Source organism: Hemicordylus capensis, chromosome 14 (genome assembly GCF_027244095.1).
Source record: "Hemicordylus capensis ecotype Gifberg chromosome 14, rHemCap1.1.pri, whole genome shotgun sequence".
Taxonomy (NCBI): Eukaryota; Metazoa; Chordata; class Lepidosauria; order Squamata; family Cordylidae; genus Hemicordylus; species Hemicordylus capensis.
Genome location: NC_069670.1, coordinates 3,263,323 through 3,288,860, shown reverse-complemented (window position 1 = coordinate 3,288,860; position 25,538 = coordinate 3,263,323). Strand labels below are relative to the sequence as shown.

The 25,538-nt window shown below is 46.6% G+C and overlaps 1 protein-coding gene across 2 annotated transcripts in view; it reads left to right on the top strand.

Annotated features, from left to right (window-relative positions):
* The window catches only part of LOC128337143 (semaphorin-7A-like), a 35,208-nt gene extending 10,414 nt beyond the window's left edge, over positions 1-24,794 (top strand). For both annotated transcript variants that reach the window (XM_053277783.1, XM_053277784.1), the window contains exons 2-14: positions 2,319-2,461; positions 2,747-2,809; positions 4,187-4,285; positions 5,242-5,350; positions 6,865-6,963; positions 7,335-7,474; positions 9,574-9,752; positions 11,168-11,276; positions 16,030-16,240; positions 16,507-16,622; positions 18,069-18,235; positions 19,132-19,187; positions 20,342-24,794. In XM_053277783.1, the coding sequence (XP_053133758.1) occupies positions 2,319-2,461; positions 2,747-2,809; positions 4,187-4,285; positions 5,242-5,350; positions 6,865-6,963; positions 7,335-7,474; positions 9,574-9,752; positions 11,168-11,276; positions 16,030-16,240; positions 16,507-16,622; positions 18,069-18,235; positions 19,132-19,187; positions 20,342-20,682 (1,832 nt within the window). In that variant the 3' untranslated portion in view covers positions 20,683-24,794. The remainder of the gene's footprint in view (positions 1-2,318; positions 2,462-2,746; positions 2,810-4,186; positions 4,286-5,241; positions 5,351-6,864; positions 6,964-7,334; positions 7,475-9,573; positions 9,753-11,167; positions 11,277-16,029; positions 16,241-16,506; positions 16,623-18,068; positions 18,236-19,131; positions 19,188-20,341) is intronic.
* Positions 24,795-25,538: the final 744 nt, after the last annotated feature.

Genomic DNA, 25,538 nt, shown 5'->3' with positions numbered 1-25,538 from the left:
ATCCTCTATTTCCCGCAGCTTTGGGGCTTCTGCTTTCTGCAAAGGTGTTGCTGGAGGTGCTGATGGCTATGTGAATGGTCCATCTAATCCCCCAAATTAAACGGCCTCAAAGCAGCAAGTAGATTCGCTCCTCGGGGTATCTGAAGAGCAAATCTACTTCACAGCAGATTCACAAGATATTTACTTTGGGGGATTAAATAGGACAGCCCACGTGGGGGTCTGCTCCTCTCCGCAATTGCTGCCATCTTTTTCCTATGTGAGTTCCTACAGCTGGCTTGTGGGGGGGGGTGTTCCTCCAACCAGTCAAAGAAGAGACAACCTTTGTGGTTGTTTTTAGTTGGACAAGAGGGAGCAAGAGAGAGAGTGTGTGGAGGAAACGGAGGGCTAAGAGGCAGCCACGCCAGGCGGCTTGTCATGGAGAGAAGGGGCTGCTGAAATCCGCTGCAGCTTTTGTGCAGCTTTCTCTCTCCCTGCCTCTCTCTCCCTGTGCTGCTGCAAGGGGAGCAGAATGAGGCTGTGGGAGGAGGAAGACGCGTCAAGAAGGAGCTTTCTGCTTGTGAGCTGAGAGGCCGGCATAGGCGTGCATCATCCCACCTGGACAAAGATCTATGATTTAGAGCTCAGAGACGTGGGGAGAAGCAGCTGCTCTCCCACTGAATCTTTTGCAGAAAACTTGCATTTCCCGTGTCTCCAATTCAACCTGCCTCCCCCACCCTGTGAGCACACCCTGCCTAGTGATGTGCAGAACCAGCATCTTGCATGCTCCTCTGCTCCTGTTCTTGCTCCACAGCGGATCCTCGGGGGGGGGGGGGCTGTTCCCCCCCCCTTTCCAGCCCCCTCGCTTGGCTTTCAGTTCGATTCAGGCGGGCGTTTTGCTCAGTCTGGACTCTGTGTCCCCGCGATTGCAAATCACCCAGAGCAGAGGACACAGCTGTCAAACTCCCCTTTGTTGTGTTTTGGAAAAAAACCGAATTTCTGCCAATGGCCACTCTGTACAAGCAGCGGGGGATACCAGAAAGCTCGGCTTAATTTTTTTTTTTTAAAGCTGCTGCAAATAGAGGATTTTTTGACCCCAGACATAATTTGGGCCAAGCAAGAATGCACAGTAAATAGTAATTGGTGGGGTGGGGGGCAGAGTCGGGTGTGTACTCCTCCCTGATAGCCCACCAGGACCCTCGAGGTAATCAAAACTAATCTGTGGACTGGTACACTCTAATCCGGAGTGGATTTGAATTAAAAGCCATGTCTGGAAAGCCTCCAGACAAGGCAAGGCGGATGCTGAACATATTCTCCTAACAGCTCAAGAGGGACAGTTTGTTTCTGGCTGCCAGCGGCTGTTCTGCTGTCTGGCATGAGATGCTCTTGTCTGTACTTCCTTCATCTGCTTGGTTTTTATCAAAACAGGTCTGTGGGGATGGAGGTGCGGGCAGGAGCCTGTGGGAATCTCTGCACTTACGTAGGAGCAAGCCGTGTTGTGCTCGGCCAGACTCACTTATGGGTAAACACAGAAAAAGCATCAAGAAGACTAGAATATAGGCGGGCTGGTATCATTAAGGACGAATCGTACCACCGGCTGCGGGATGGACCTCTTTTGTGGACGTCTGGCTGGGGAGCAGCGACACTCGGAAGTCCACAAAAGGGATGCATATAGTCCGTCACAGAGCCGGTGGGACGATTGTTCTTTAATGATATCATCAAGCATGCCTCTATTCCAGTCTTCCAGATGCTTTTTCTGCGATGTACACACCGGCTGTTGTTTGGTCCAACGGGTGTTGCAGGTTTTTGAGACATTTCAAAACCTGCAGGACCTGTTTACCCGAGTTGACAACAGGACAGGCAACAAAGTCTCTACTATTATAGTTGCAGCTCCTGGGGGGTGGGGGGGAGACAGTCTCTGGCCTCCACTTGGCCACAGCAGGCCTCTATTGGTGGTTGCTTAAGAAAGAGATCTTTTAGACAGTGGAAGAGGAGCATATTGGTGGGATTTATTTATATATTTATATCCCGCTGTTCCTCCAAGGAGCCCAGAGCAGTGTACATGGTTAGGTTTATCTTCACAACAACCCTGGGAGGTAGGTTGGGCCGAAAGAGAAATGGCTGCCCAGAAACGCCCCAGTGCATTTCATGGCTAAACAGGGATTTGAACTCGGGTCTCCCTGGTTCTCATCGGACATTCTAAGCACTACCCTGTGCTGGCTCATTTTGCTGCAACTCCGGCTGCATGCAGCTCTCCTCCCTACAATATTTCCGTCACCACTGGCACCCAGCAGAGGGTGAGGGTTTTGATATTTGACCAATTTCAACTCTTCTCTTTTCAGATGTCCTGCGGTTAAATCTGGATCATCTGGAGGGGCCAAAAACCATGTTCCATGAGCCTGGCTCTGAAAAGGTCTTCGTGGGAGGCCGAGGGGTGCTGAAGATTCTGACGTTTACGGATTCCAAGGCCAAGACTCCTGAACAGGTGAGAAGTTGGGGGATACGGGAGAAGGGCTGCTTCTGGGTGGCTCTCTATCCAGATTTCTCCTCGGGGTAGAAATGCAACCAATACATCAGGAATCCTCTGTCATTCTGTTCTGTCACTTCCTTTCCACACCCCGCATCATCAATCTACACATCTGCCTTGATTAAAAACAATTTTAAAATGCTCCCTCCAGATCAATGAATTCACATAGCACTGGGCAGAAATAACAACAGTATTGGTTAGGAAAGGTCTGTGCAAAAGTGACCTGCTCTCTCCTTATTGCAGATCTCTCTGAGAGCCGAGGACAAGGCAACACAGGACTGCAAGAAGAAGGCTGGCCATATGCGGGTGCGTCTTCTCTGATTTGGCATGTGGAACTCACCACCACAAGATGGGGCTAGGAACATAGGAAGCTGCCGTACATCGGATGAGACCACACTGGTCCATCCGGCTCAGGATTGTCTACACAGACTGGCAGTGGCTTCTCCAAGGTCACAGGAATCTCTCCCAGCCTTATCTAGCGATGGCAAGGAGGGAGCTTGGAACCTTCTGGATGCATGCAGGTGCTCTTCCCAGAGTGGCTCCATCCCCTAAGGGGAATCTCTTACAGTGCTCACATGTAGTCTCCCATTCAAATGCAAACCAGGATCAGCCCTGCTTAGCAAAGGGGACCATTCACGTTAGGAGGCTTATATGGCTGCAGGGCCTAGGCACTTTAAAACTGAAGCGCTGCTAAACCACCTTCCTTGTGGAGAGAGCTGCTGGTCTGATCTATGATGCACTGCAGAGGTGATATTGCAGTTGGTGGTTGTCCCTTTACAAGAAGACAGAGGCACACAATCTCGTTTCTGTGAAGTGTGCACGATGCCTTGTTTGCTTCACGGAGTTAGCTTGCGGAACGCCCTGCCACAAAATGTAATGAAGCTTTAGAAGCTTCGGCATTAGACCTGTTCATAGATGACAGGCCCACAAGTGGCAACATCAGCCATGATTGCTAGATAGAACCTCTGTTTTCAGAAGTTGTGTGCTGTAGTTGTGTGCCTCTCTAGATACCAGATATCAGGGACAGAATGTCAGAATCCACAGGGACTCCCATTCAAAATGATAAATGCCTTCATGCTCTGCCTGTCCTGGAGTCCCCTAGCTGACCACTGTTGAGCACAGGATGCTAGACTAGGTGGGTCTTTGGTCTGATCCAGCAAGATTTATCTTATATGTTTATTAAATACAACAGTTAGGAATGGAACCTTTCTGTGCAGAGGCAGTCTACCTCCAAGTACCAGATGCTAAGGACAAATGAAGGGGAGAAGGGATATTGCCTTCATGTTTATGGGCTTCCTAGAAGCTTCTCTTGCAATGTCTGAAAACAATTCTAATTTCCTTGAGTGTGAAATCAGGGGGGTGGGGGCACATTTTGAGTGAGAATTGGCAGACGCTCTGGCAGTCAAATAAAGTGGCTTTCTGGGCAGCATTCTGCCCAGCTGGCCTCCACCCACTACTCTCATTAGTACATAAGGGAGCTGCCTTATACTGGTCCACCTAGCTCAACATTGTTGACTCTGACAGGCAGCAACTTTCCAGGGATTCAGATTAGGTGGTCTTTCCCGGCCCTCCCTGGAGATGCTGCCAGCAGGGATTGAACCTGGAACCTTCTGCATGCAAAGCCGATGTTCTGCCGCTAAGCTATGGCCCCCTCCCCTCATGCGCTCTTGGGTTTCCTCCTAGACGGACCACTGTGATAATTTCATCCGGGTGATCAGGAGGCTGGGCGGCAGCATCACAGTCTGCGGAACCAACGCCGGTTCGCCCAAGTGCTGGTCACTGGTGAGTGTGGGGCTCACGGATTCACAACAGACCCTTGAGAAATAGCAGGGGGGTTGCGATGGATTGTATTGTCCCTATTGAGAATGTTCAACTTGAGGCCTGCAGGCCAAATCTGCCCCTCGGGGACATTTGGGGGGGTCCAGGGTGCTTTCCAGACTAGACCCTGCAACGGGGTCAGGACGTATCTCGGAAGGGTGCTTCCACACTTCCTGTGTCATGACGCCGCAGTCCCTACGCAGACAGCAGGCTGCCGTTCACATTTCCAATGCCTTGTTGCGGATTTAATCCCTGCAATATAGAGCAAGGATGTCGCATATCCGGCGTGGAAAAGTTGCTGGTTTTTCGGGTTGTTCATTGCTGCGAGACGGCTCCCCCTGCTGGTTTACGGCCCGAATGCAACTTGACCGACCGAACGGAGGCATTTTGCTGCTAATGAGCAGCTAGTCTGGAAAGCACCCAGGTAGACGCCAAAACGAGGAAATAAACACATAGATTTAGATTTTTAAGTGTGGGCTGCTTTGGACAGTGAATGGGGAAGGTGGGATATAAATGTTGTAAATACGATGAAGGGAGAGCAAGGAACTGCTGGGACAGGCGGGAAAGCCACAGTCAGAAGAGGAAGGAGGAAGAGGCCATGAGCTTCCATGAGGCCGGAGCAGGCCTTACTGCGAGTTTGAAGTTGCCTCCCCAAATGACACACAAAGTGGATTTTTTAACCCCAGATATAAACCGGGCTACACTGTGCAATGGAAAACCCAAACTGTGTGTGAAGTGCTCCCTGAGAGCTTACAGGAACTTCAGGGTAAATTTGGCCAATGTCTGAACGCACACCCGCCATTCCAGAGGAGATGTGAGCTAAAAGCCCGGTGTGAAAAACTCCCATTTGCTTGCTTGAAGTTGCTTGAAGCTTCGTTAGTGCCCAAAAGGATTATTCTCTTCTCCCTCTTCCTTTCAAGATCAACGACACAGCCCTGAGAAAGGACGCACAGGGCAAAGCAGTCACAATCAGTGGAGAAAACATCTCCCCAGCATTACCGTCTCAAGGTGTTGTGTCCATCGCCATAGGTAAGGAGTGGGATTTTTTTCTGTAATTCTCTTCAGGTGTGGGTGAAAGCTGGAGCACGTCGGAACGGGCCGGAATGACCCTTTAAAAATCAAACTGGATCCCCAAACCAGAGGGATGTGTTAGAGACATTGGAGAACAATATTTTAGCATTGGAATATTTCTAATATTACACTTTTATGAAGCCCTTCAGAGTAGAAAGTGGGATGGAACAGACTGGAACAGCTTGCAAAAGCCTAGGCTAGTGCACATTTAGTAGCCCACTCAGAGCCGAAATGGCTTGAAACAGCCCGGAATGGACCCCTAACAATCAAGCCACATTCCCAAAACAGTGGAATGGGCAGATACTGGAGAAGAATATTGTAGCTGGTGTAGTGGTTAGAGTGCTGGACTAGGACCGGGAAGACCCAAGTTCCAATCCCCATTCAGCCATGAGACTTGCTGGGTGACTCTGGGCCAGTCACTTCTCTCTCAGCCTAGCCTACTTCACAGGGTTGTTGTGAAAGAGAAACTCAAGTATGTAGTACATTGCTCTGAGCTCCTTGGAGGAAGAGCGGGATATAAATGTAAAAATCATCATCATCATCATCATCATCATCCCAGGTCCTTGGGAAGGACTCGATGTCTGGATAAAAACAAGCCAGTCAATAACACCTGTCTGTGTAAACAAGAAATAATAATAATAATAATAATTATTCCAATCCTGCCTACTTTTATGAGCCCCTTCAGTGCAAAAAATAGACTGGAATGGCACAACCGTGGGTTTCCCAATTGCAGCTTTGTGTATCCACAACTGGAAAATTGTAGCAGGTCTCACCAAGCACAACTTGAGTATCTGCGGATTGGCAAGGTTTTTTGGAAATCGTGAGGGGGCTCATGATATCTTGGGGGTCAGGGGGTGATTTTCAGGGATTTTATTCTGTTTTTTTACTGTATTTTGCCATTGTTTTGCAACAATTTTGCGTGATCACGATTCCCCTAACCCCCTGTTTTCCGTTGATTTCAGTGGCTCGCCAACCACGAATTCGCCAACTGCGAGGTTTTCCCAGAACGGAACCCTCGCAGTTGGCAAGCGATGACTGTACACATAGTGTACGTATTCCTGAGCACTACGCAGGGTCTTTGTACTATCACATCAAGACTGTTTTTGGGAGGAGTGCAGTGTTTAATCAACATGGCAACCCCGGATTGATTAAGCCATATCAAGCTGCAATGGCATGCAGCAGAGGTGAACAATGTACAGGCCATGCTGGCCTGCCTTTGCTTCTCTCTGCCTCTTTGCAAAGCATTTCTGTGTGGCCCACTAATTCTTCTCAGACTCTTAGCTGGCGTTTCAAAGAAACCGTTTAGTGTGATTCTAGTCCTCGTGGAGGTAGCGATCAGTTTTCAAGTAAGAGAAGACTGAACAGAAAAGGAGGCAGGTGAAAAGGAGGCGTATGTGATCCACTGAACGTTGCAACACTCAGGATTCTGGCAATTGACTCCAGTTTTTCTCCCCTTGGTGTAAACATTCTAGAAGACAACCTCTATTCTGCATTTTCGGGGAACAAAAGCAGCATCCAGCGGAGTTACGGATCAAAAAAGAAGCTTAAGACAGAAGACAAGTGGCTGGCGAGTAAGAAATTCACTTCAAACTTCATCCTCCCCCCCCCTCCATTTTCTGCAAGTGATTTAATATTATCTCTCTCACACACACACATACACACACACACACAAACACACTCTGATCAATTTGATTTGGTTTGGGTTGATTTCCCTTTTGCCCTCACCACACACGCCCCACTTTTAGAATCTTGAGAGTCCCATCTTTTCACTTTTAAAACTAGAAAGCATCCTAGTCATAATTAGGCAGTGTTAAGTGTCCAAAAAGCAGTCAGAGAGCACCGGATACTTCTTCACTGCCAACGCTAAGCAGGTCTGAATGCCTTCAGAAAGGGGTCATGATGTTTCACTGATTACCTCACGCCAACTTCCCTTCTGCCCCAGGAACGGAGTTCGTCAGCGCTGCCCTGCTGAAGGAGAGGGAGAGTGCCAGCGACGAAATTTACTTCTTTTACAACGACGTCAACCAGGCACCTGGGCTGGATGAAGAGCCATTCAAAGCTCAGGTTGGGCGGGTGTGCAAGGTACGTCCAGAGAGTGGGGCCCGGGGAGACCGTTTCACCTGGGTGTTTTTCACACAGCAAGCTTTACTGTGGGTTTACTGTGAGGCTTTATTGCGAGTTCAAGATTGCTCCCGCAAAACCACCACAAAAAGGTGTTGTTGTTTTTTACCCTGGATATAAATCAAGCTGCACTCTAACGTGCAATGAAAAACCCCAATTGTATGTGAAGTGCTCCCCGATGTCTCACAGGGACGTTGGGGTAAATCTGGCCAATATGTGAATGCACACGCTCCGCTCCAGAGTAAGTCAGTACTCGTAATAAGTTTATTGTTGTGGCCACAGGTCATGTCATAACGCAACGCCACACAACATTAAAAAATATAACATCCCAAGAAGTTGCATCAGTTAGTCTGAGCTAAAACGAATGCTCCAGTTTGGAGAATATACATTTCTTTCTGAGTTTAAAAGAAAGCATAGCGAAAGCAGCAACTTGACAGCCGACATGTGGAATCGCATCCACAAGAAGAGAAATCCAACGCTCGACATCCGACCCCTTAAGTGTGTCTGTCTTCTGTGGGGTTTTCCCTGATCGCATCGTAAGCAGGGCAATAGAGGATGTAGTGGATGATGTCCTCCAAAAGGACAAAGGGACTGTTCCACTGGGAGTTTGCAAAATCTCCCTTCAAGACCATTCCGGAAGAGATGCGAGCTAAAAGCCCTATCGTCCTGGTGGGGATAGGCGTGTGAATGCGAGAGTCCCAGCCCAGCCTTATGCCTCCCCCCACCCCGCTTTAAGGCATGAAAAAGCCATACATCCCATCTCCCACAGCTTTTGGTCCACACATGTACACCCCAGCCAAGCAGCTAAAGGGCCTCTGAGCCAAGTTATCCAGGATCCTCCATAAGAACAGCCCTGCTGGATCAGGAGGCCCATCTAGTCCAGCATCCTGTTTCACACAGTGGCCCACCAGAAGCCACTAGAGGCCACAGGCAGGAGTTGAGGGCCTGCCCTCTCTCCTGCTGTGACTCCCCTGCAACTGGGACTCAGAGGCATCCTGCCTTTGAGGCTGGAGGTGGCCTGTAGCCCTCCGACTAGTAGCCTTTGATAGACCTCTCCTCTGTGAAGTGATCCAAGCCCCTCTTAAAGCCATCCAGGTTGTTGGCTGTCACCACATCTTGTGGCAGAGAATTCCACAAGTGGATTATGCGTTGTGTGAAGCTAGAGCTGTTCCAGGGCGCTTTCCAGATTACCCGCTACAACAGCGGTAAAATGCTTCGGCTTGGCAGACCACACTGAAAACGGAAATAAAGGAAATTATTCTCCTGCACTGGGAGAATACAGCTAATTTTTGGTGACGCATATGCAACATTGTAGGACGTTGTAGGATGAATACAACTGAAGGAAGCCTGGGCGGGTGCGTGGCTGGGGGAGTCAGTCATGTGACTTGCCTCAGGGGGGGGCCAAGGCAGTGGGCCCCCGGACAACTGTCTCCCCTTGCTATATTATAGTTACGCCCCTGGCAGGCAGTATAGAAGCATACTTGGCGGACAGGTGGTTGTAGCGGGTAATCTGGGAAGCGCCCTGCCGACAGACATGCTTCAGACCCTTTGGCCACTGACTCCTAGCAATACACACGATCAAGCGACTGCACTTCTGTTCTGCGTTCCTGATTCTGGAAGTTACGCTTGACTGTATGTCTGAATGCATTTTGCCGTCAGCTGCCGGGAATTCATGTATGAAGAATGGGGGCAGATAAGCCTTCCAAATAAATACTGCTCCTGTCACAAGACAGGCGTGCACAAGCGTGGTTGAGAGCAACCCCTCCCCAATGACCCTGGCTTGAGAATCCTCATCTGCAAACGTTTTGTTGGGGAGAGGATCATAGCTCTGTGGCAGAGCCCCTGTTTTATATGCGGAAGATTCCAGGTTTAGTCTTGTCCCTGGCAATGTCTACAGAGAGGGTTCGGGCAAGGCCCGCCTGAAACACTGGAAAGCAGCTGCCAGTCAGAGCAGACGATACTGAGCTAGTCGAAGCAAAGGCCTGACTCAGCATAAGGCAGGATCGTAGGTCCGTCTGGCCGGTGGAAATCCGACGAACTCCTTTGCTCTGTCTGTCCAGGCGGACGAAGGCGGGAAGCCTCTTCTGGTGGATTCCTGGAACACCTTCCTCAAGGCCCGCCTGGTGTGTGGACACCCCAGTGAGCCTCCGCGTTTCCATCACCTCCAGGATGCCTTTGTCCTCCAAGAGGGCCGTAAGAGAGATGAGGCGGTGCTGTATGGGGTCTTCTCCAGCACATGGTGAGTCGTGTCCGGGATGCTAGGGCTTAGAATGGGGGGGGGGTGTCTCCGGGACGTAGTCTGGGTCTGGCAAGGGCTCTAGCTTCAGCGTCCTCTTTGGGCCCAACTCTGCAACATCAGCTTCTGTGGTTGGCAAGCAATATAAAGCCTCTGGATTGTGTGTGTGTGTGTGTGTGTGTGTGTGTGTGTGTGTGTGTGTGTGATAGATCATAGGAGTCTGGCCACCTTCCCTTGCATGCATTGAATCAAACCGGTCCAAAAAGGCACATCTGAGCTGAGCGTAACTGAGGTATTCTGTTCTTTTTGATGTGACATGATACTACCAGTGTGCCGGGGGCATATGTGGGGAGGACAGCTGGACTTGTGATAAGAAACACGAATGGTCCCCTTTGCTAAGCAGGGTCCAGCTTGGTTGGCATTTGGATGGGTTGGCATTTGGATGGGAACAAACACTGTTCACTTAAGGGATGGGGCTGTAACTCAGTGTAACTCTGCACACAGAAGGTCCCAGGTTCCCCGCTGGCAGCATCTCCAGGTGGGGCTGGGAGACACTCCTGCCGGCAACCTTGGAGAAGTTGCTGCCAGTCTGGGTAGACAATCCTGAGCTAGACAGACCAATTTCATTCGGTATAAGGCAGCTTCCGATGGTCCTGGATGGGGCCATATAACTCAGCGGCAGAGCATCTTCTTTTGCATGGAGAAGGTCCCAGGTTCAATCCCTGGCAGCATCTCTAGGGACAGCTGGGAAAAATTCTTGTCTGAAAAACTCCCTGGAGAGCTGCTGCCAGCCAGTGTAGGCAATACTGAGCTAGATGGACCAAGGATCTGACTCGGTGTAAGGTGTTCCCATGTGCACATCACTAGGACACTACAGAAGCTTGATCCAATGGCATGTACAATTGCATCAGGACTGCTTTTCCCCCTTTTTTTCTTTTTGCAATGTCTTCGCACTGCGCATTGGTTGGTAACCTACTGGAGGAGAAAGCTGCAAAGAAACAGAAGCTGTAGCAAACTGCACCTGCTCCAATTCTGAAATTAACTTTACACCTCCTCCTAGTTAAACCAAAATGCAGGAGCAGTGGGACGCAGGGAAGTGCAAACCAGCAATCAAGGACTGGAACGCAAAACCCTTCTCCTCTCTTATTGCCATGACACACCTTTTAGAATTCTGAGGATCCCAGACTTTCATTTTTTTTTAAAACAACCGTAAATTTCTAGTCCTCATGATTATACAGTAAATGTCCAGAAAACAGCTGAAAGGTGCATGGTGCTCTTTTATCATTAAAGCTAAGCGGATCCCTATCACAGATCACCCCACCGCCTGTCGCAACCCCCCTGACACACACACCCTGCTGTGCTTGGTGGAATGACAGCCCTGCACAACAATCTCACTATTTGTTTCTCTCTTCCCAAAGGGGCACATCAGCCGTTTGTGTGTATTCTATGAACAGAATCAGCAACCTTTTCAAGACTTCAAACTTCAAAGGCTACAGCGGCACGATACCCCAGCACAGGCCTGGCACGGTATGGTTCCTCCCAGGTTTCTGATATTTATCCCCCCCCCCCGCCTCCCGCAATGGGTGTGAATGTCTCTTCCAAGTGGAGTTGGAACCTGAAGCCCCTTCCTAGAACTCTCTGTGTTGCTGTTATGCTGGAGCTCAGGAAAAGTGCAGGCTGTGATACTGGGCAGAGAATCCAGCTTCCTAAGAAAGGGGGCTTTGATTTAAAAACAAGACCAAGGCTCTAGCTCTTATGGATGCAAGGAAATGCTTGAATTTCCATTTCTCTGTGTGTGTGTGTGTTTTCTTTTTGAATTAAAAAGGACAAATTCCTAGCCTAGACAACAGCATTAGAATAGAATTCACATGAGTTGCTTTAATTTTATTTTATTTTATTGTGTCTTTTTAAAAAATCTATTTTGCTGGCCTTTGACTGAAAAGCAACATATAAATAATAATAATAATAGCCCTTATGCTTAAATACACGTGTGCGTTTTTAAAGGGGGGGAAACATGTTCCTAGTCCTGATTGTTGTGGATCCATTCCTTGATCCAGACCAGGTTCTAGCCCCTGCTAACTGAGCAAAGAGACACTCTTATTCTCTTATATTTAGCACGGGGAGAGCAATTGGCCCTATCCAACCCCAGCACATCATCCCTCCAGTGGCTGTTGCTGGTGTTTACCTTATGTTTCTTTTTAGACTATGAGACCTTTGGGGTCAGGGGACCACCTTATTTATGTGTTTGTTTTTTCTATGTAAACCACTTGGAGAACCTTGGTTGAAGAGCGGTATATAAAATAGTAGTAGTAGTAGTAGTAGTAAATGATTAGCAACAGTTTTTAGTTCAGTCCCAGACTGGAGGCCAGACATACAACAAGCAGCAGGAGCATTTCCAGACAGTAGGTTTACTGTGAGTTCAAATTTGCCAAAAGAAAAAACAAAAACGGACACAAAAAGTGGATTTTTTAACCCCAGACATAAATTGGGCTCAGCTCTAAAGTGCAATGAAAAACCCAAATCATGTGTGAAGACTCTAAGACCCCTGCTAACTGGGCAAAGAGGCACCTTTTACCGTGGTGATTCTCTTTATTTAGCAGGGGGAGAGCAACTGGCCCTATCCACCCCCAGCACAGCATCCCCCCAGTGACTCTTGCTGGTGTCTATCTTAAGTTTCTTTTTAGATTGTGAGCCCTTTGAGGACAGGGTTCCATCTTATTTGTTTGTTATTTCTCTGTGTAAACCGCCCTCAGCCATTTTTGGAAGGGCAGTATAGAAATTGAATTATTATTATTATCTTGTTTACACAGTCAGACAGGTGTTATTGACTGGTTTGTTTTATCCAGACATCGAGTCCTTCCCAAGGACCTGGGATGCCAGAATTTTATTGTCAATTGTTATAAATATCATCACAGAATATAGGCTGCTCCCAGTAAAGCTGCTTTTTGTAACTGGCTGATGGTGTTTTCTGTGGCCCCGATGGTGTTGAGGTGCTCTTCAAGGTCTTCTGGAACTGCACCCAGGGTGTCAATTACCACTGGGATTATTTTGGTCTTTTTCTGCCACAGCCTTTCAATTTCAATTTGTAGATCTTTGTATTTGGTGATTTTTTTCTATTTCTTTTTCTTCTATTCTGCTATCCCCTGGTATTTCTATGTGGATTATTTTAACTTTTTCTTTCTTTCGTCTCGTCTACAGTTATATCTGGTGTATTGTGTGGCAGATGTTGGTCTGTTTGTAGTCGGAAGTCCCATAATATTTTTACATCTTCTTTTTCTTCAACTTTTTCAATTTTATGGTCCCACCCATTATTGGCTACAGGTAGCTTGTATTTTTTTGCAGACATTCCAGTGTATCATCCCTGCTACCTTGTCATGCCTTTGTTTGCAGTCAGTCTGTGCGATCTTTTTACAACAGCTGGTTAGGTGGTCCACGGTTTCATCTGCTTCTTTACAAAGGCTGCACTTGCTGTTTGTTGTTGACTTTTCTACTTTTGCTCTTAATGCATTTGTTCTCAGTGCCTGTTCTTGTGCAGCCAGTATTAAACCCTCTCTTTCTTTCTTCAAGTTGCCATTCTTAAGCCATTGCCAGGTCTTGGTGATGTCTGATTTTCCACTTATATTGTGCACGTATTGACCATGCAGGGGCTTATTTTTCCATTTTTCTGCTCGGTTCTTGACTTGTTCTTTCTTGTACGCCTGCTTTGTTTCATTGGTGTTGAATAGTTTCGCATTATTTACCATTTGAAGTGCATCTTCTTCACTGTCCTTGATATATTCTTCAAGGCCTCTTTTCTCCTCCTCTACTGTTTGATGGACTTGCAGCATTCCTCTTCCACCTGAGCTGCGAGGGAGGTATAGCCTATCGACATGACTGCGGGGGTGCAGAGCATGATTGATGGTCATGATTTTCCTGGTCTTATGATCTAGCGTCTCTAGCTCTGCCTGGGTCCAGTCTATTATTCCTGCAGTGTAACAGGTATAGCCCAGGTGTTTATGGCTTGTATGGTGTTCCCGCCATTGAGTTTGGACTTGAGGATTTTTCAAACTCTCCTGATGTATTCACTTCCAATTTTTCTTTTAACTTCAGTGTGTGCAATGTTATCAGCCTGGAGAATGTCCAAGTATTTGTTATGTTCTTTCTCTTCCAGGTTCTTGATCTTGCTTCCATTGGACAGTTCTATTCCTTCTGTTTTTCTTATTTTCCCTCTGTTCATTATTAATGCTGCACACTTGTCTAGTCCAAACTCCATTGCTATATCACTACTGAATATACGGACAGTGTTTAGCAGTGATTCGACTTCTGAATGGGACTTTCCATAAAACTTCAGATCGTCCATGTACAGCAGATGGTTGATTTTGCTTGACCTTTTAGATGTTTGGTATCCGAGGCCTGTTTTGTTTAGTATTTGTGGGAGTGGGGTCATGGCGATTACAAACAACAGAGGGGATAGTGAGTCCCCTTGGAAAATGCCTCTTCTAATGCTAACCTGTCCAAGTGTCTCGCCATTGATTGTTAACTGTGTACTCCACATGCTCATTGCTTTTTTTATAAATATCTGAATGTTTTTGCTGACACCAGTTGTTTATAAACATTTTAGTATCCATGTTTGAGGCAATGAATCAAAGGCTTTCTTGTAGTCAATCCATGCAACACTTAGATTGGTTTTTCTTCTCTTGCAATTTTCTAAAATCATTTTGTCAATCAGCAGCTGATCTTTTGTGCCTCTGGTGTTCGGGCAATTTCCTTTCTGCTCAACTGGAAGCTGTTTGTTAGTTAATAAGTGTTGCATCACTTCATCTGCTATTATTCCAGTTAATAATTTGAACATGGTTGGCAGACAGGTTATCGGTCTATAATTACTTGGAACTGCACCTTTTGCTGGGTCTTTCATGATGAGATGAGTTTTCCCAGTTGTTAGCCATTGTTCAATATCACCTCCTTGCAAAATGTGATTGAACTGTTTTGATAGTTGTTTATGAAGGCTTGTTAGGTGTTTAAACCAAAAGCCATGCAGTTCATCGTCGCCTGGAGCAGTCCAATTTTTAATTTTCTTTGCTCTTTCACTGATTAATTCTGGTGTTATGATTATACCTTGCATTTGTTGGTTACATTTTTTTACCTCTTTCATCCAGCCTGCTTTTTTATTATAATGTATTGGATTGTCCCATAATTTCCCCCAGAATTGCACTGTTTCTTCTTGATTTGGTGTTTCTATGTTTCTTGCAGTTTCTCCTTCTATGCTTTGGTAGAAACGTCTCTGATTCGACTGGAATTGGAGATTCTGCCTGTGTTGTGTAGTTCTGGCTTCATATCTGCTAATCTTCTTGCTGTTATTTGCTGCTTTATTATTTCCAGGACTTCTCTAATTTTCCTTGAATCTAGGTGGTATTTCTGGATCAGATACTGTTTGGTGTTTTCATTCTTCAGCTTCTTGTCTTTCATATCTTTCAATTTACTAGCATATGATCTAAGCCTGGAGATTTTATTTTCTAATCTAATCTTACATTTAGGTGATGTACTACTTCCTTTTTTTACAGGTCCATTGATCTTATATCCGAGCTCTTGTGTTGTTATTGTTGCTGCACTGTACATTAGTTGTTGCTGCTGTTGCTGTTGCTGTTGTTGTTGTTATTATTATTATTATTTGCTCCCTGATAGCTCGCTGGGACTTTGGGGTAAATCTGGCCGATATATCCATTCCGGAGGAGAAGTGACCTAAAAGCCCTGTTTGGAAATGCTCCAGGAGAATAGATAGCAGTCTGTAAACAAGACTGATTTCATTGCACTACTAAGATCCTTAAACATTTTCTTCTGCCTGGTCCATGTGTGCCACAACTCTGTCCTCTGGTTTCTACGCTGATGATTGCAAAGATATGCTTAAAAGCTTTGCGGACGATGCTTGCTGAAATCTCAGGAAGTCGCTGTGGCATTTCCAGCGTGCTGTGGTGTTGATTTCTGGCAGCTTCCCATGATGAGCTGAAGCAGGATTGTGCAGAATAGTAAAAAGGCAGAAGAGATTATGGAAGATAACCAAGAATAATCTGCAAGGGGTGCGCTGAGTTTTTCAAAGAAGAACCGTGGAACGCCACAACATGTGGCGTTTGAACCCAAATCTTTCTAGACTTTGAAACCAGATCTTTCTAGATCAACTACATGGCTGTATTAACTACAATAGCTAAAGCTAAGCTCTCCTTTTCATGTGGCAGAATTTGGTATGGCTTGAGTGATTATTAGCAGCAGTAGCTTAAACCCTGCCTCCTTTTCCTTTGCTTCTCAGTGTGGTGTGACAAATCCCACCATCACTCAAAGATCCATGCCTCAGCTCCTGACTTTGATTAAAGACCATCCAGAAATAGACAGAGTGATCTACCCAGAAGGGGAACATCCCCTCTACGTCCTCCAGAATAACGACACCTATACTCAAGTGGTGGTGGATCGGATTCAAGACGCCCACAACAAGTCGCGTGAAGTGCTTTTCCTCGGAACAGGTAAGCTCAGTGTGAAAGGGAAGGGAAGCCCACCTTTCCAGCTTCTGGCATTTTCTGGAGAATTGCTTCACAGTGGTGACTGTGGCTGACCACTAAGGAAAAGGCAAATTTTGGTCTTTTCATCAGGAGTGAGTATCCACCAGAGATATTCCCTCCCCTCACTGAATTAGCCACAAAACATAAGGAATTGCCTTGCAATCACCCTCAAGAACAGAGACACATTACATTCTTGTTTAACAAAACCTCTGCTTCTTGACTTCTGGCAGCTAAAGGGAAAATCCACAAGGTGCTCAGAAGCAGAGAGAAGACAGTAATCATTGCTGAACTCAGTCCCTTCAATAAAGAGGCGCCCGTCTCCTCTATGATCCTAGACACCACCACGGTAAGAGAAGCATATGTGAACATCCAGCTCTTCCTAGAGTTTATCTCCTCTGTGTACTTAAAGGCGGCATCAAGTTGTCTACAACTCTGTCCCTTCCCAGGGGTGGAGCTAGGATTATTAGAGTTTGGTATTAGAACCCCTGCTTTGTATAGAGAAGGTCCTAGGTTCAATCTCTGGCAACATCTTCAGGTAGGGCTGGTAAAGACCCCTGTCTAAGGGGTCCAAGCCTTGGAGAACCTCAGTAGACACTACTGAGCTAGAATGATCAATGGTCTGATTCGGTATAAGGCAGCTATCCATGCACCTATTATTTATTTATTTATTTATTTCTGCTTCTCAACAAACAAAATGTAGAAGAGTGCCTCTCTACACCACAGAGAGGAAGATGGCCTTCTCCCTAGCTACCCCAGAAGAGGGGAGGAAAGCATGTCTTGTGGTAGGAAGCATGAACTGTCCCCTTTGCTAAGCAGGGTCAACCCTGGCTTGCATTTGAATGGGAGACTACATGTGAGCACTGTAAGAGATTCCCCTTAGGGGATGGGGCCACTCTGGGAAGAGTGCCTGCCTGCTTGCATGCGGAAGGCTCCAAGTTCCTCTCCCTGGCATCTCCAAGATAGGGCTGAGACTGAGAGAGACTCCTGCCTGCAACCTTGGAGAAGCCACTACCAGTCTGTGTAGACAATACTGAGCTAGATGGACCAAGGGTCTGACGCAGTAGAAGGCAGCTTCCTATATTCCTATGAATTTTGGAATTTTCTCATGTGAACAGATCCTCCTTTGGTGGAAAAGTGTGGGGCATGTATGTATATCTGTATATACTGAGCACACGAATAATCCATAAGTAAAGAACTTGCTTTGTGGGTGGGGCTGTGACTCAATGGCAAAGCATCTGCTTTGCATGCAGAAGGTCCCAGGTTTGATCCCTGGCAGCATCTCCAGGTAGGGCTGGGAAAGACTCCGGCCTGAAACCTTGGAGAGCCGCTGCCAGTCGGTGCAGACAGTTCTGAGCCAGATGGACCAAGGATCTAGGAACATAGGAACCTGCCATATACTGAGTCAAGACCATTGGTCCATCTAGCTCAGTATTGTCTTCACAGACTGGCAGCGGCTTCTCTGAGGTTGCAGGCAGGAATCTCTCTCAGCCCTACCTTGGAGAAGCCAGGGAGGGAACTTGAAACCTTCTGCTCTTCCCAGAGCAGCTTCATCCCCTGAGGGGAATATCTCACAGTGCTCACACATCAAGTCTCCCATTCAGATCCAACCAGGGCAGACCCTGCTTAGCTATGGGAACAAGTCAAGCTTGCTACCACAAGACCAGCTCTCCTCTCCGGTCTGGCTCGGTATAAGGCAGTTTCCTGACAATACTGTAGATGCAGGTCCAAATAGGACCAATTGTTCCTTTCAGCTGTTCCCCTTCTCCGCTGTAACCCAGTGTCTCTCTGGCAGGGTCACCTGTATGTCAGCACAGAGTTCGAGGTGGCACGCCTGCCGCTGGTGGATTGTGACGAGTACAAAGAGAACTGCTGGAAGTGTGTCCTCGCCCGCGACCCGTATTGTGGTTGGGATCCTGATGGCAAGATGTGTTCCCCTGTCTCCCAGAACTACAGTGGCAGGTCAGCGAAACTAGACTCTACTGATGTAGATTAGAAGAAAACCTGGATTTGTGGATTCCAATAATTAGCAAGACACTGAATAGCGAATGAGGGCAGGTAGAGAAAGGCCAGGGGACTAGAATCTACCTTCGTAAGCACAATATGTTAGGTTGATTCTAGTGCTGTCTGTATTCTGCACACTCTGCAAAAGATGCAGATTGTATTGCCAAAGCTGCCAGACTTAGCTGTCGGAATGACACAAGGTGTTCTTTTCCCTCCAATATTATACTTCTCAGCGGCTTCTATAACACTTCTCCCTCCACCGCCACAGACATCTTTATCAAAGTTGCCATCTTTGATAAAGGGCCAGCATGGTGTAGTGGTTAGAGTGCTGGACTAGGACCGGGGAGACCCGAGTTCAGATCCCCATTCAGCCATGAAACTAGCTGGCTGACTCTGGGCCAGTCACTTCTCTCTCAGCCTAGCCTACTTCACAGGGCTGTTGTGAAAGAGAAACCTGCTCTGGGCTCCTTGGAGGAAGAGAGGGATATAAATGTAAAAATAATAATAATAATAATCTTTATCAGAGTTGGCATCCCCGCCCCCCCCCCCGGAATTTTGGGTTCCCCCCGGATTTTAAGCATCTCGCTCAGATTGCTTAGCCCAACCAGATTTGCCCGGATTTCAGCTAGCTTTTATTTGTTTGTTTGTTTATTTGTTTGTTTGTTTTTAAAGCTAAGCTCTAGCCCTTGTAGAAGCGGAGTTATGGAGCAAAACGTGCAGTCACTCTTCTGCTTGAAAATTATTTTCGAGCCAATTTACATGATATGCAAATTAGGCACCTGGATTTGGAGATTCAGGATACGGCAACCCTGATCTTTGACCTCTCTGGTTTCTTTCTCTTCCTTTCCCTGCAGCAACCTGCTTCAAAGCCTAGATTCACAAACGACAGATGTTTGCAAAGGGGCTGAAGGTAAGCCCCCTGGCAGGTGATTCAAGTGGCTGGATGGGGTTGGGAGACGTACTTGATGGACCACAGGGGTGGGGATCGGGGGATGCTACTTGACAGAGCTATCCAAAGCCTTCCTCTTCCTGAAACCGGGATAATTTTGGCCCAGGTTTTGTTTCAGCTGGGTCTGAAAAGTTAGAGGTCCCTAACCTACTCCCCTACTTGGGAACTACAGTTCCCGGTATTCCTTGAGGAAAATCCATGAGAGTTAAACTACTATCAGTTTATTGTATAGTACCTCCCTTGGTACTCTGCTGTCAATTTACTGCCACAAGACATTAGGATGGCCTGTAGTGTAATCAAGTTTTCAGCAGCACCCTTGCAAGTAAGTACATTGACTAGCCCCTCCAGCCGGACAAAGGAGCATGCTTCAGACAGTACGTAATGATGGAACTCACTGCCACAAGAAACAGGAGCGGCCAATAGCTCGAAAGAGGTTAGATGAATTTATGGAGGGAAGATAGGTTTATTGAAGGCTGCTAGCCAGGAGAGCACAATAGAACCTCCATGTTCAGAGGCAACATACATGTTCTACATACCAGATGTCGGGAACAAACAGTAGGGGAGGGGTAGTCTTCATGCCCTGATTATGAGCTTCCCAGAGATAACTGGCTGGCTGTTGCTGGAAACAGGATGCTGGGATGCATGGGGAGGAGGGTTGGTCTTGCAGAAGTCAGCTTGAATTGTCCACTTTGCTAAGCAGGGTTCACCTTGGTTTACATTTGGATGGGTGAATATGTATGAGCACTGCCTGCTGTAAGATATTCCCTTTCGGGGATGAGGCTAGAGCTCAGTGAAAGAACATCTGCTTTTCATGCCGAAGGCCCCGGTCCAATCGCTGGCAGCATCTCCAGGTAGGGCTGGGAGAGTCTCCTGCCTGAAAACTTGAAGAATCTGCTGCCAGTCAGTGTAGACAATACTGAACTAAACGGACCAATGGTCTGACTTGGTATAAAGCAAGTTCCTATGAGCCTTGGTCTGATCCATAAGTGCTGTTTTCTTTAAGAAGGTATCTGGTACCTAAGCATATTCTCTCTCCCCCTCTCTCTCTCTCTCTCTCTCTCTCTCTCTCTCTCTCTCTCTCTCTCTCTCTTCCTTTCAATTTCTGACCCCTGAAGCCAAATTAGCTCAGGAAACACTCAAGAAAGTGAGTGTGGATTCTAAAGCCTTTATCTACCTGCCATGCCCCTTACGTTCCCACCACGCCATCTATACCTGGGTCAAAGACGAGAAGACGTACCCATGCGCCATGGACGGGCAATCCTGCACTCTTCGCTTTGAGGAAAAAACCACCCCCATGGTTCCGGGGGTCTTCCGGTGCACTGCCACGGAAGAAGGCTACAAGGAAGAAATCACCGCCTTTAAGGTCACGCTCAACAGCGGGAGGATCCCAGAGGTTTCCTTGCTGGTGGTGGCCATGGGCGTCTTGTTCCTTTCCGTAACGATTCTCCTGCTATAGACAGGACTGGTGGCTTGGAGCAGATCTTGTCACACTGCCAACTGTCTGTCTGTCTTAAAGAATTGCTTTCTTATCATCCTGGTCACTCTGGGCCATTCCTCCCATCCTCATTTCAACAAACTGCGCTCAGTCCAACAAAAGGGATTCTTCATAGCTTTCCAAACAGCAAAGTCAATTCATCACCCTTCTTCCTCACATTCCATCCTAAACTTTCTTCTGCACTTCCAGTCATGACCTTTGGCTAGGGAGAGTCAATGGAATTTTGGCAGGATCCAGGAAGGGGAAACAATCCTCTTGTAGGGTGATTGAAGACCCCCTACTTCAGGTGAGCCTAATTGGGTCACCAAAGCATTTTATTTGACCCCTACCATACCTTTCACCAAGGTTTGACAAAGGTTTGCACACAGTTCTGAAAAGCAACATAGTTTTCAAGCTGGCAGAGAAACCTGTATGTTCAATTCTCTTTGCGATTACGTGTGGATAATCCCAAAGAGACTATCCATTGCCTGAATGAAAAGGCAGCTTCAGGCCTTGTCCAAATGCATGTGCTGCGAAACTGGGAAAACCTTTCCCACTAAGATTGATTATAAAGCCTGCCTAACTGTGGAGGGGGTGGGTGATATGGCAAAGGAGCTTCTGGGTGGCCCTTGAGAACAGGTAAGTTGGCCATCCTTGCCTTATTTTCTAAAGCTTGCAGCCAAAATAGCGACCAACATCTGCCAGAATTCAACTGCCTGTGGGTTAATTCACCCAGAAGCAAATTTGTTTAAAAAGCACGGAATCGACTCTTTGCCACCAGACCCTAGTGCCAACCATTCCAACCGTATCATTCCAACCATCGAAGTATTTTGGTGTCAACCTGTATAGCCTTCAATGCTACACAAGCATGCGGTCAAGATGTGTACCTAAGAACAACCAACACCCTTGGAAAGGTGGGACGCCATTGCTCAGTGGTAAACAGTTGCCTTGCATGCAAATGATCCTTGATTCAATTCCCTATATCTCCCCTTCCAAGGATAATCTCAAGTAGGGAGAATGAAAAGGACAACCCTGAGAAGCATCTTGGCTGGCCAAGAGGAAGCAGCTGGTCATGAAGGGATGTGAGCCAACAAAGTGACTAGGTGTCAAGGAGAACAGACCGATCTATAATTTGTAACAGACGAATGCAAATCGGCAGTATGGCCATTAGCACAAGAAGGCCAAAGCCTGCATTACAGATTATATGAAACAGGATTGCTACGACTTCCAAGACCTGAAAGTTGTGAGAAGAAGCCGAGAAGATTCTGGGACTTCCGCACTACCAGTTATGACAGGTTGGCAAGCAGGCAGAGAGAAGATGCTGCCCAGGTACGTGCAGGCAGAATACAGGAGGAAAAACTAGTGAGGAATGGCAGCAGTGGATAGACACTGGGATCCGAGGGAGACCATCCAAGGGACAAGCTTCCAGGGCAGGGCTGGACGTCCTTCCTTGAATTTGGTCCAAAAGCGATGGAGGCCTCTTGCGATCAATGGCAAATGCCCTCATATGTCCAGTAATAACCCTGTAGGCCCCGATGATTCCCATAGATTAGAAACAGATCATGCCAACCGATTAGAAAAACACAATCCTGATTCAGTTTCTGTTTTGTTTTGCGTGGTATATGATTGCAAACCAGTTACCACAAAAGCTAGGGGAGCAAGGGCCTTCATTTTTGTTTATTTATTGAATAAATCTGTATACTGCCCACTACCGAAGTCTCTAGGCGGTTTACAGCATAACAAACCAAGAATTTAACACTTAAAACATATAAAAATCAGATTAAAATATCCATAAAAACACACCAACTAATTAAAAAGCTTGGCTGAAGAGATGCGTTTTTAAAGGTAAAGTGTGCTGTCAAGTCGGTGTCGACTCCTGGCGCCCACAGAGCCCTGTGGTTTTCTTTTGGTAGAATACAGGAGGGGTTGACCATGGCCTCCTCCAGCACAGTGTGAGATGATGGCAAAATAGTACCAGCAGGGATTCAAACCGGCAACCTTCTGCTTGTTAGTCAAGCATTTCCCCCCAGTGCCATTTTAGTTGTTTCCTAAAAGCCAACAGGAATGGAGCAGCTCTAATCTCAGCAGGAAGTACATTCCACAGTGCTGGGGCAACTATAAGGAAGGCACGCCTCTGAGTTGCCACCAGATGAGCTGGCGGCACCCTCGGACAAACCTCCACCTATGTTTCTTCCAGAGCCTAGAAAGTCCAAGAAATGTCACCAAGGGCTGGACTCGAAGATACGCCCCTACATCCCAGATAATTCTCACCTTAGGCAGCTTCCAACTGGAAGTGTGTCCAGGAAAGGAGAGACCAAAGGAACCGGAGGCAAGAAGCAGAGACAATGGATTGTACCTCACAGGTCAGATCTGTCAGGCTTGAACCATGTTGTGCTTAACAGTGTCCAAAGTCCATCCCCGGCTGTGTGTCAGTCACATGCCTTCCCTCTTGGCACGACTGCCTCCATTTTGAATTAACTCCTGCTGAGTGTTTAAGGGGATGGGGTGTTTACTAATGAATGCTGCTACAAGAACTCCACTTGGGACATATCTACTACTAAGTTGCATCCGTTTTTATTCCAGTGTGTCCATCATGGCTTCTCCCCGGCACAGAATCTGGAAATTCCATTTGGTGAGGGTGCTGGAGATGAGATCTCTAGTCCGTTGCACAAAGCTACATTTCCCGTACTCCACTGGGGAGAAGTTAATGTCTATTAAATCAGTTTAAGTCTTGGATATGCCCTTATCTCCCGCTCCTGATGGAATCTTCCTTCTGCCTCTTGAACTGCAGATTCCCTCCATGTAGAAAGCAGGTGGTTACGGCCACATCATACAAACAATTTCTTGTGTCTTCTGAGCTTTGTGTAGCTTATGCTTCCATGCTGCCCAACCTATCTCAAAACTGCCTCTTTCAGATATTTCACGTACAAAAAAGGCACCTCTCTTATTATTATTACTTAAGGAATATTTTTTTTAGAATATTTGTACAAAAGCTATTTGCAAAAAAGCGTGTTTTGTAAAGAAGTGACAGAGAGAATAATACATTCCCGAAGAAAACGGTAGATTTAACTTTGAGTAAATGTAACTAAGGGACCACATGGAGCATGAAGGCTGCAGTCCTACGCACACTTACTTGAGAGTAGAAACTCAGAGTTGAAGCTCATGGTGGCTATGAGGCTTAAGTTTAGAACAATTGCTTATTATATCTTCAACTTGCTTGTTCTGGTGCTTGCTCAGGTGGGGGGGTCTGATATCCCAAACCCCTTTTTTTGGAGTGGAACAAAGTAGGAGTGTCCTGCTTATACAAGTCAAAAGAATGACACCCTTTCTTTGGCATGCTATTTAATTATGGAACGTGTCTTTTCTATTATGATAATATGTGCGTGTATATATTATCTATCTCTCTCTCTCTTTGGGATGCTTTAATGACATTATCATCAGGTGCATGGGTTACTTGATATTATAAGCAAAATACTCCATAATCTGGGCCTTATCTCAGATACTGAAATACTTATACTGTAAGGTGTATGGATTTTTCTGGGCATGGGCACTTCAGGGTGTATGCAGAGCTCCTTCATGGCCTCCTATTCATTTTAGTGCTCAGGGAGCTTCATACATGCAAAGGGATACGTACATGGAGTTTCCCCTTTTGTTTAAGCGAACAGGAAAGCCTGCCATGTGCTTTATATGTTCATCATATAACGCACAGGGCTTCAGAGCAAGGTCATAAAATAAACTTTGCCAGTTTTCTGTACAATCAGAATGTCCCCTTATTTCGGAAGAAAGCAAAGCAAGTGCGATAGTGCTGTTCAATTAAGCCTAGCACACTTCAGAGTGAATTCCCAGAAACTACCAGAGGGCTCCAGAGGAGCTAACATAAACTTTTCTTTCTGGGAACGAAGAAGCCATGGAGGTTGTTTCACCTTTCCTTTCCGATAACACATTCCCTCCCCTGTTGGGCTTCTGCTTTGCTGTGTATTGAAACTGCTGATCTGTAATGACCTCTTGGTCCCTCTCTGCCTGCTTCTGAGGAGCAGAAAAGCATAACAATGTGCTGGGAGGAAAGGAATAAAAGTGATTGATCACTGAATAAATTGTGTGTCTTTGCTCGCTTGTACCTGTACCTATAATATATGATAGCAACAAAGCAGACAATTTGCTTCCTAGTGCGGGTCTTGAAGTGAAAGGCCTATAATTCTGTAACTGCACTGCATAAATTAAAAAAACAACCAACTATTTGGCCAAAAATACTGTACAACCGTCATTAAGAAAAACAAGTGTCTAGATCTTAAGGCTGCAACTATAAATACTGTATTTTCCAACTGCGACATCCTTATGATTGCCGCATCTATCCCTTTGACCCCATACCTTCCACTACGTTGAAATGCAGACTGTAAGCTCCTTGGGGCAGCAACCTATCACTTTATTTTTATTTCTGTTGTAAAACTCTGAAGCATCACACACCTTGATCATGCTATATGTAAAGAAACTGAAGAAAGGAGCGGGGGAAAGAAAGAAGATGGAAAAAGAGACAAGGAAAGACTGAGAGATTCTGAAAGAGTGCTAGTCCTACACCATCTTTTCCTTCAAGCCAATCCCAAGTTCAGAATGGGCAGGGAAACAGCACAACACCCTACAAACAGAGGTGCAGCTTGGTAATTTTGGAGCCTGGACCTAAAGGGCATTGGAGCCCCCGTCACGCCGGGGGTCACCCCAAGTTAAACATCATACCCCTACACACACACACACACATCTACCCCTGTGTCACACGCAGTATTTTTAACATTTGGGTTCTTGAGGGCACAAACAGCAACTGAACTCACAAGAATGTAAGAATA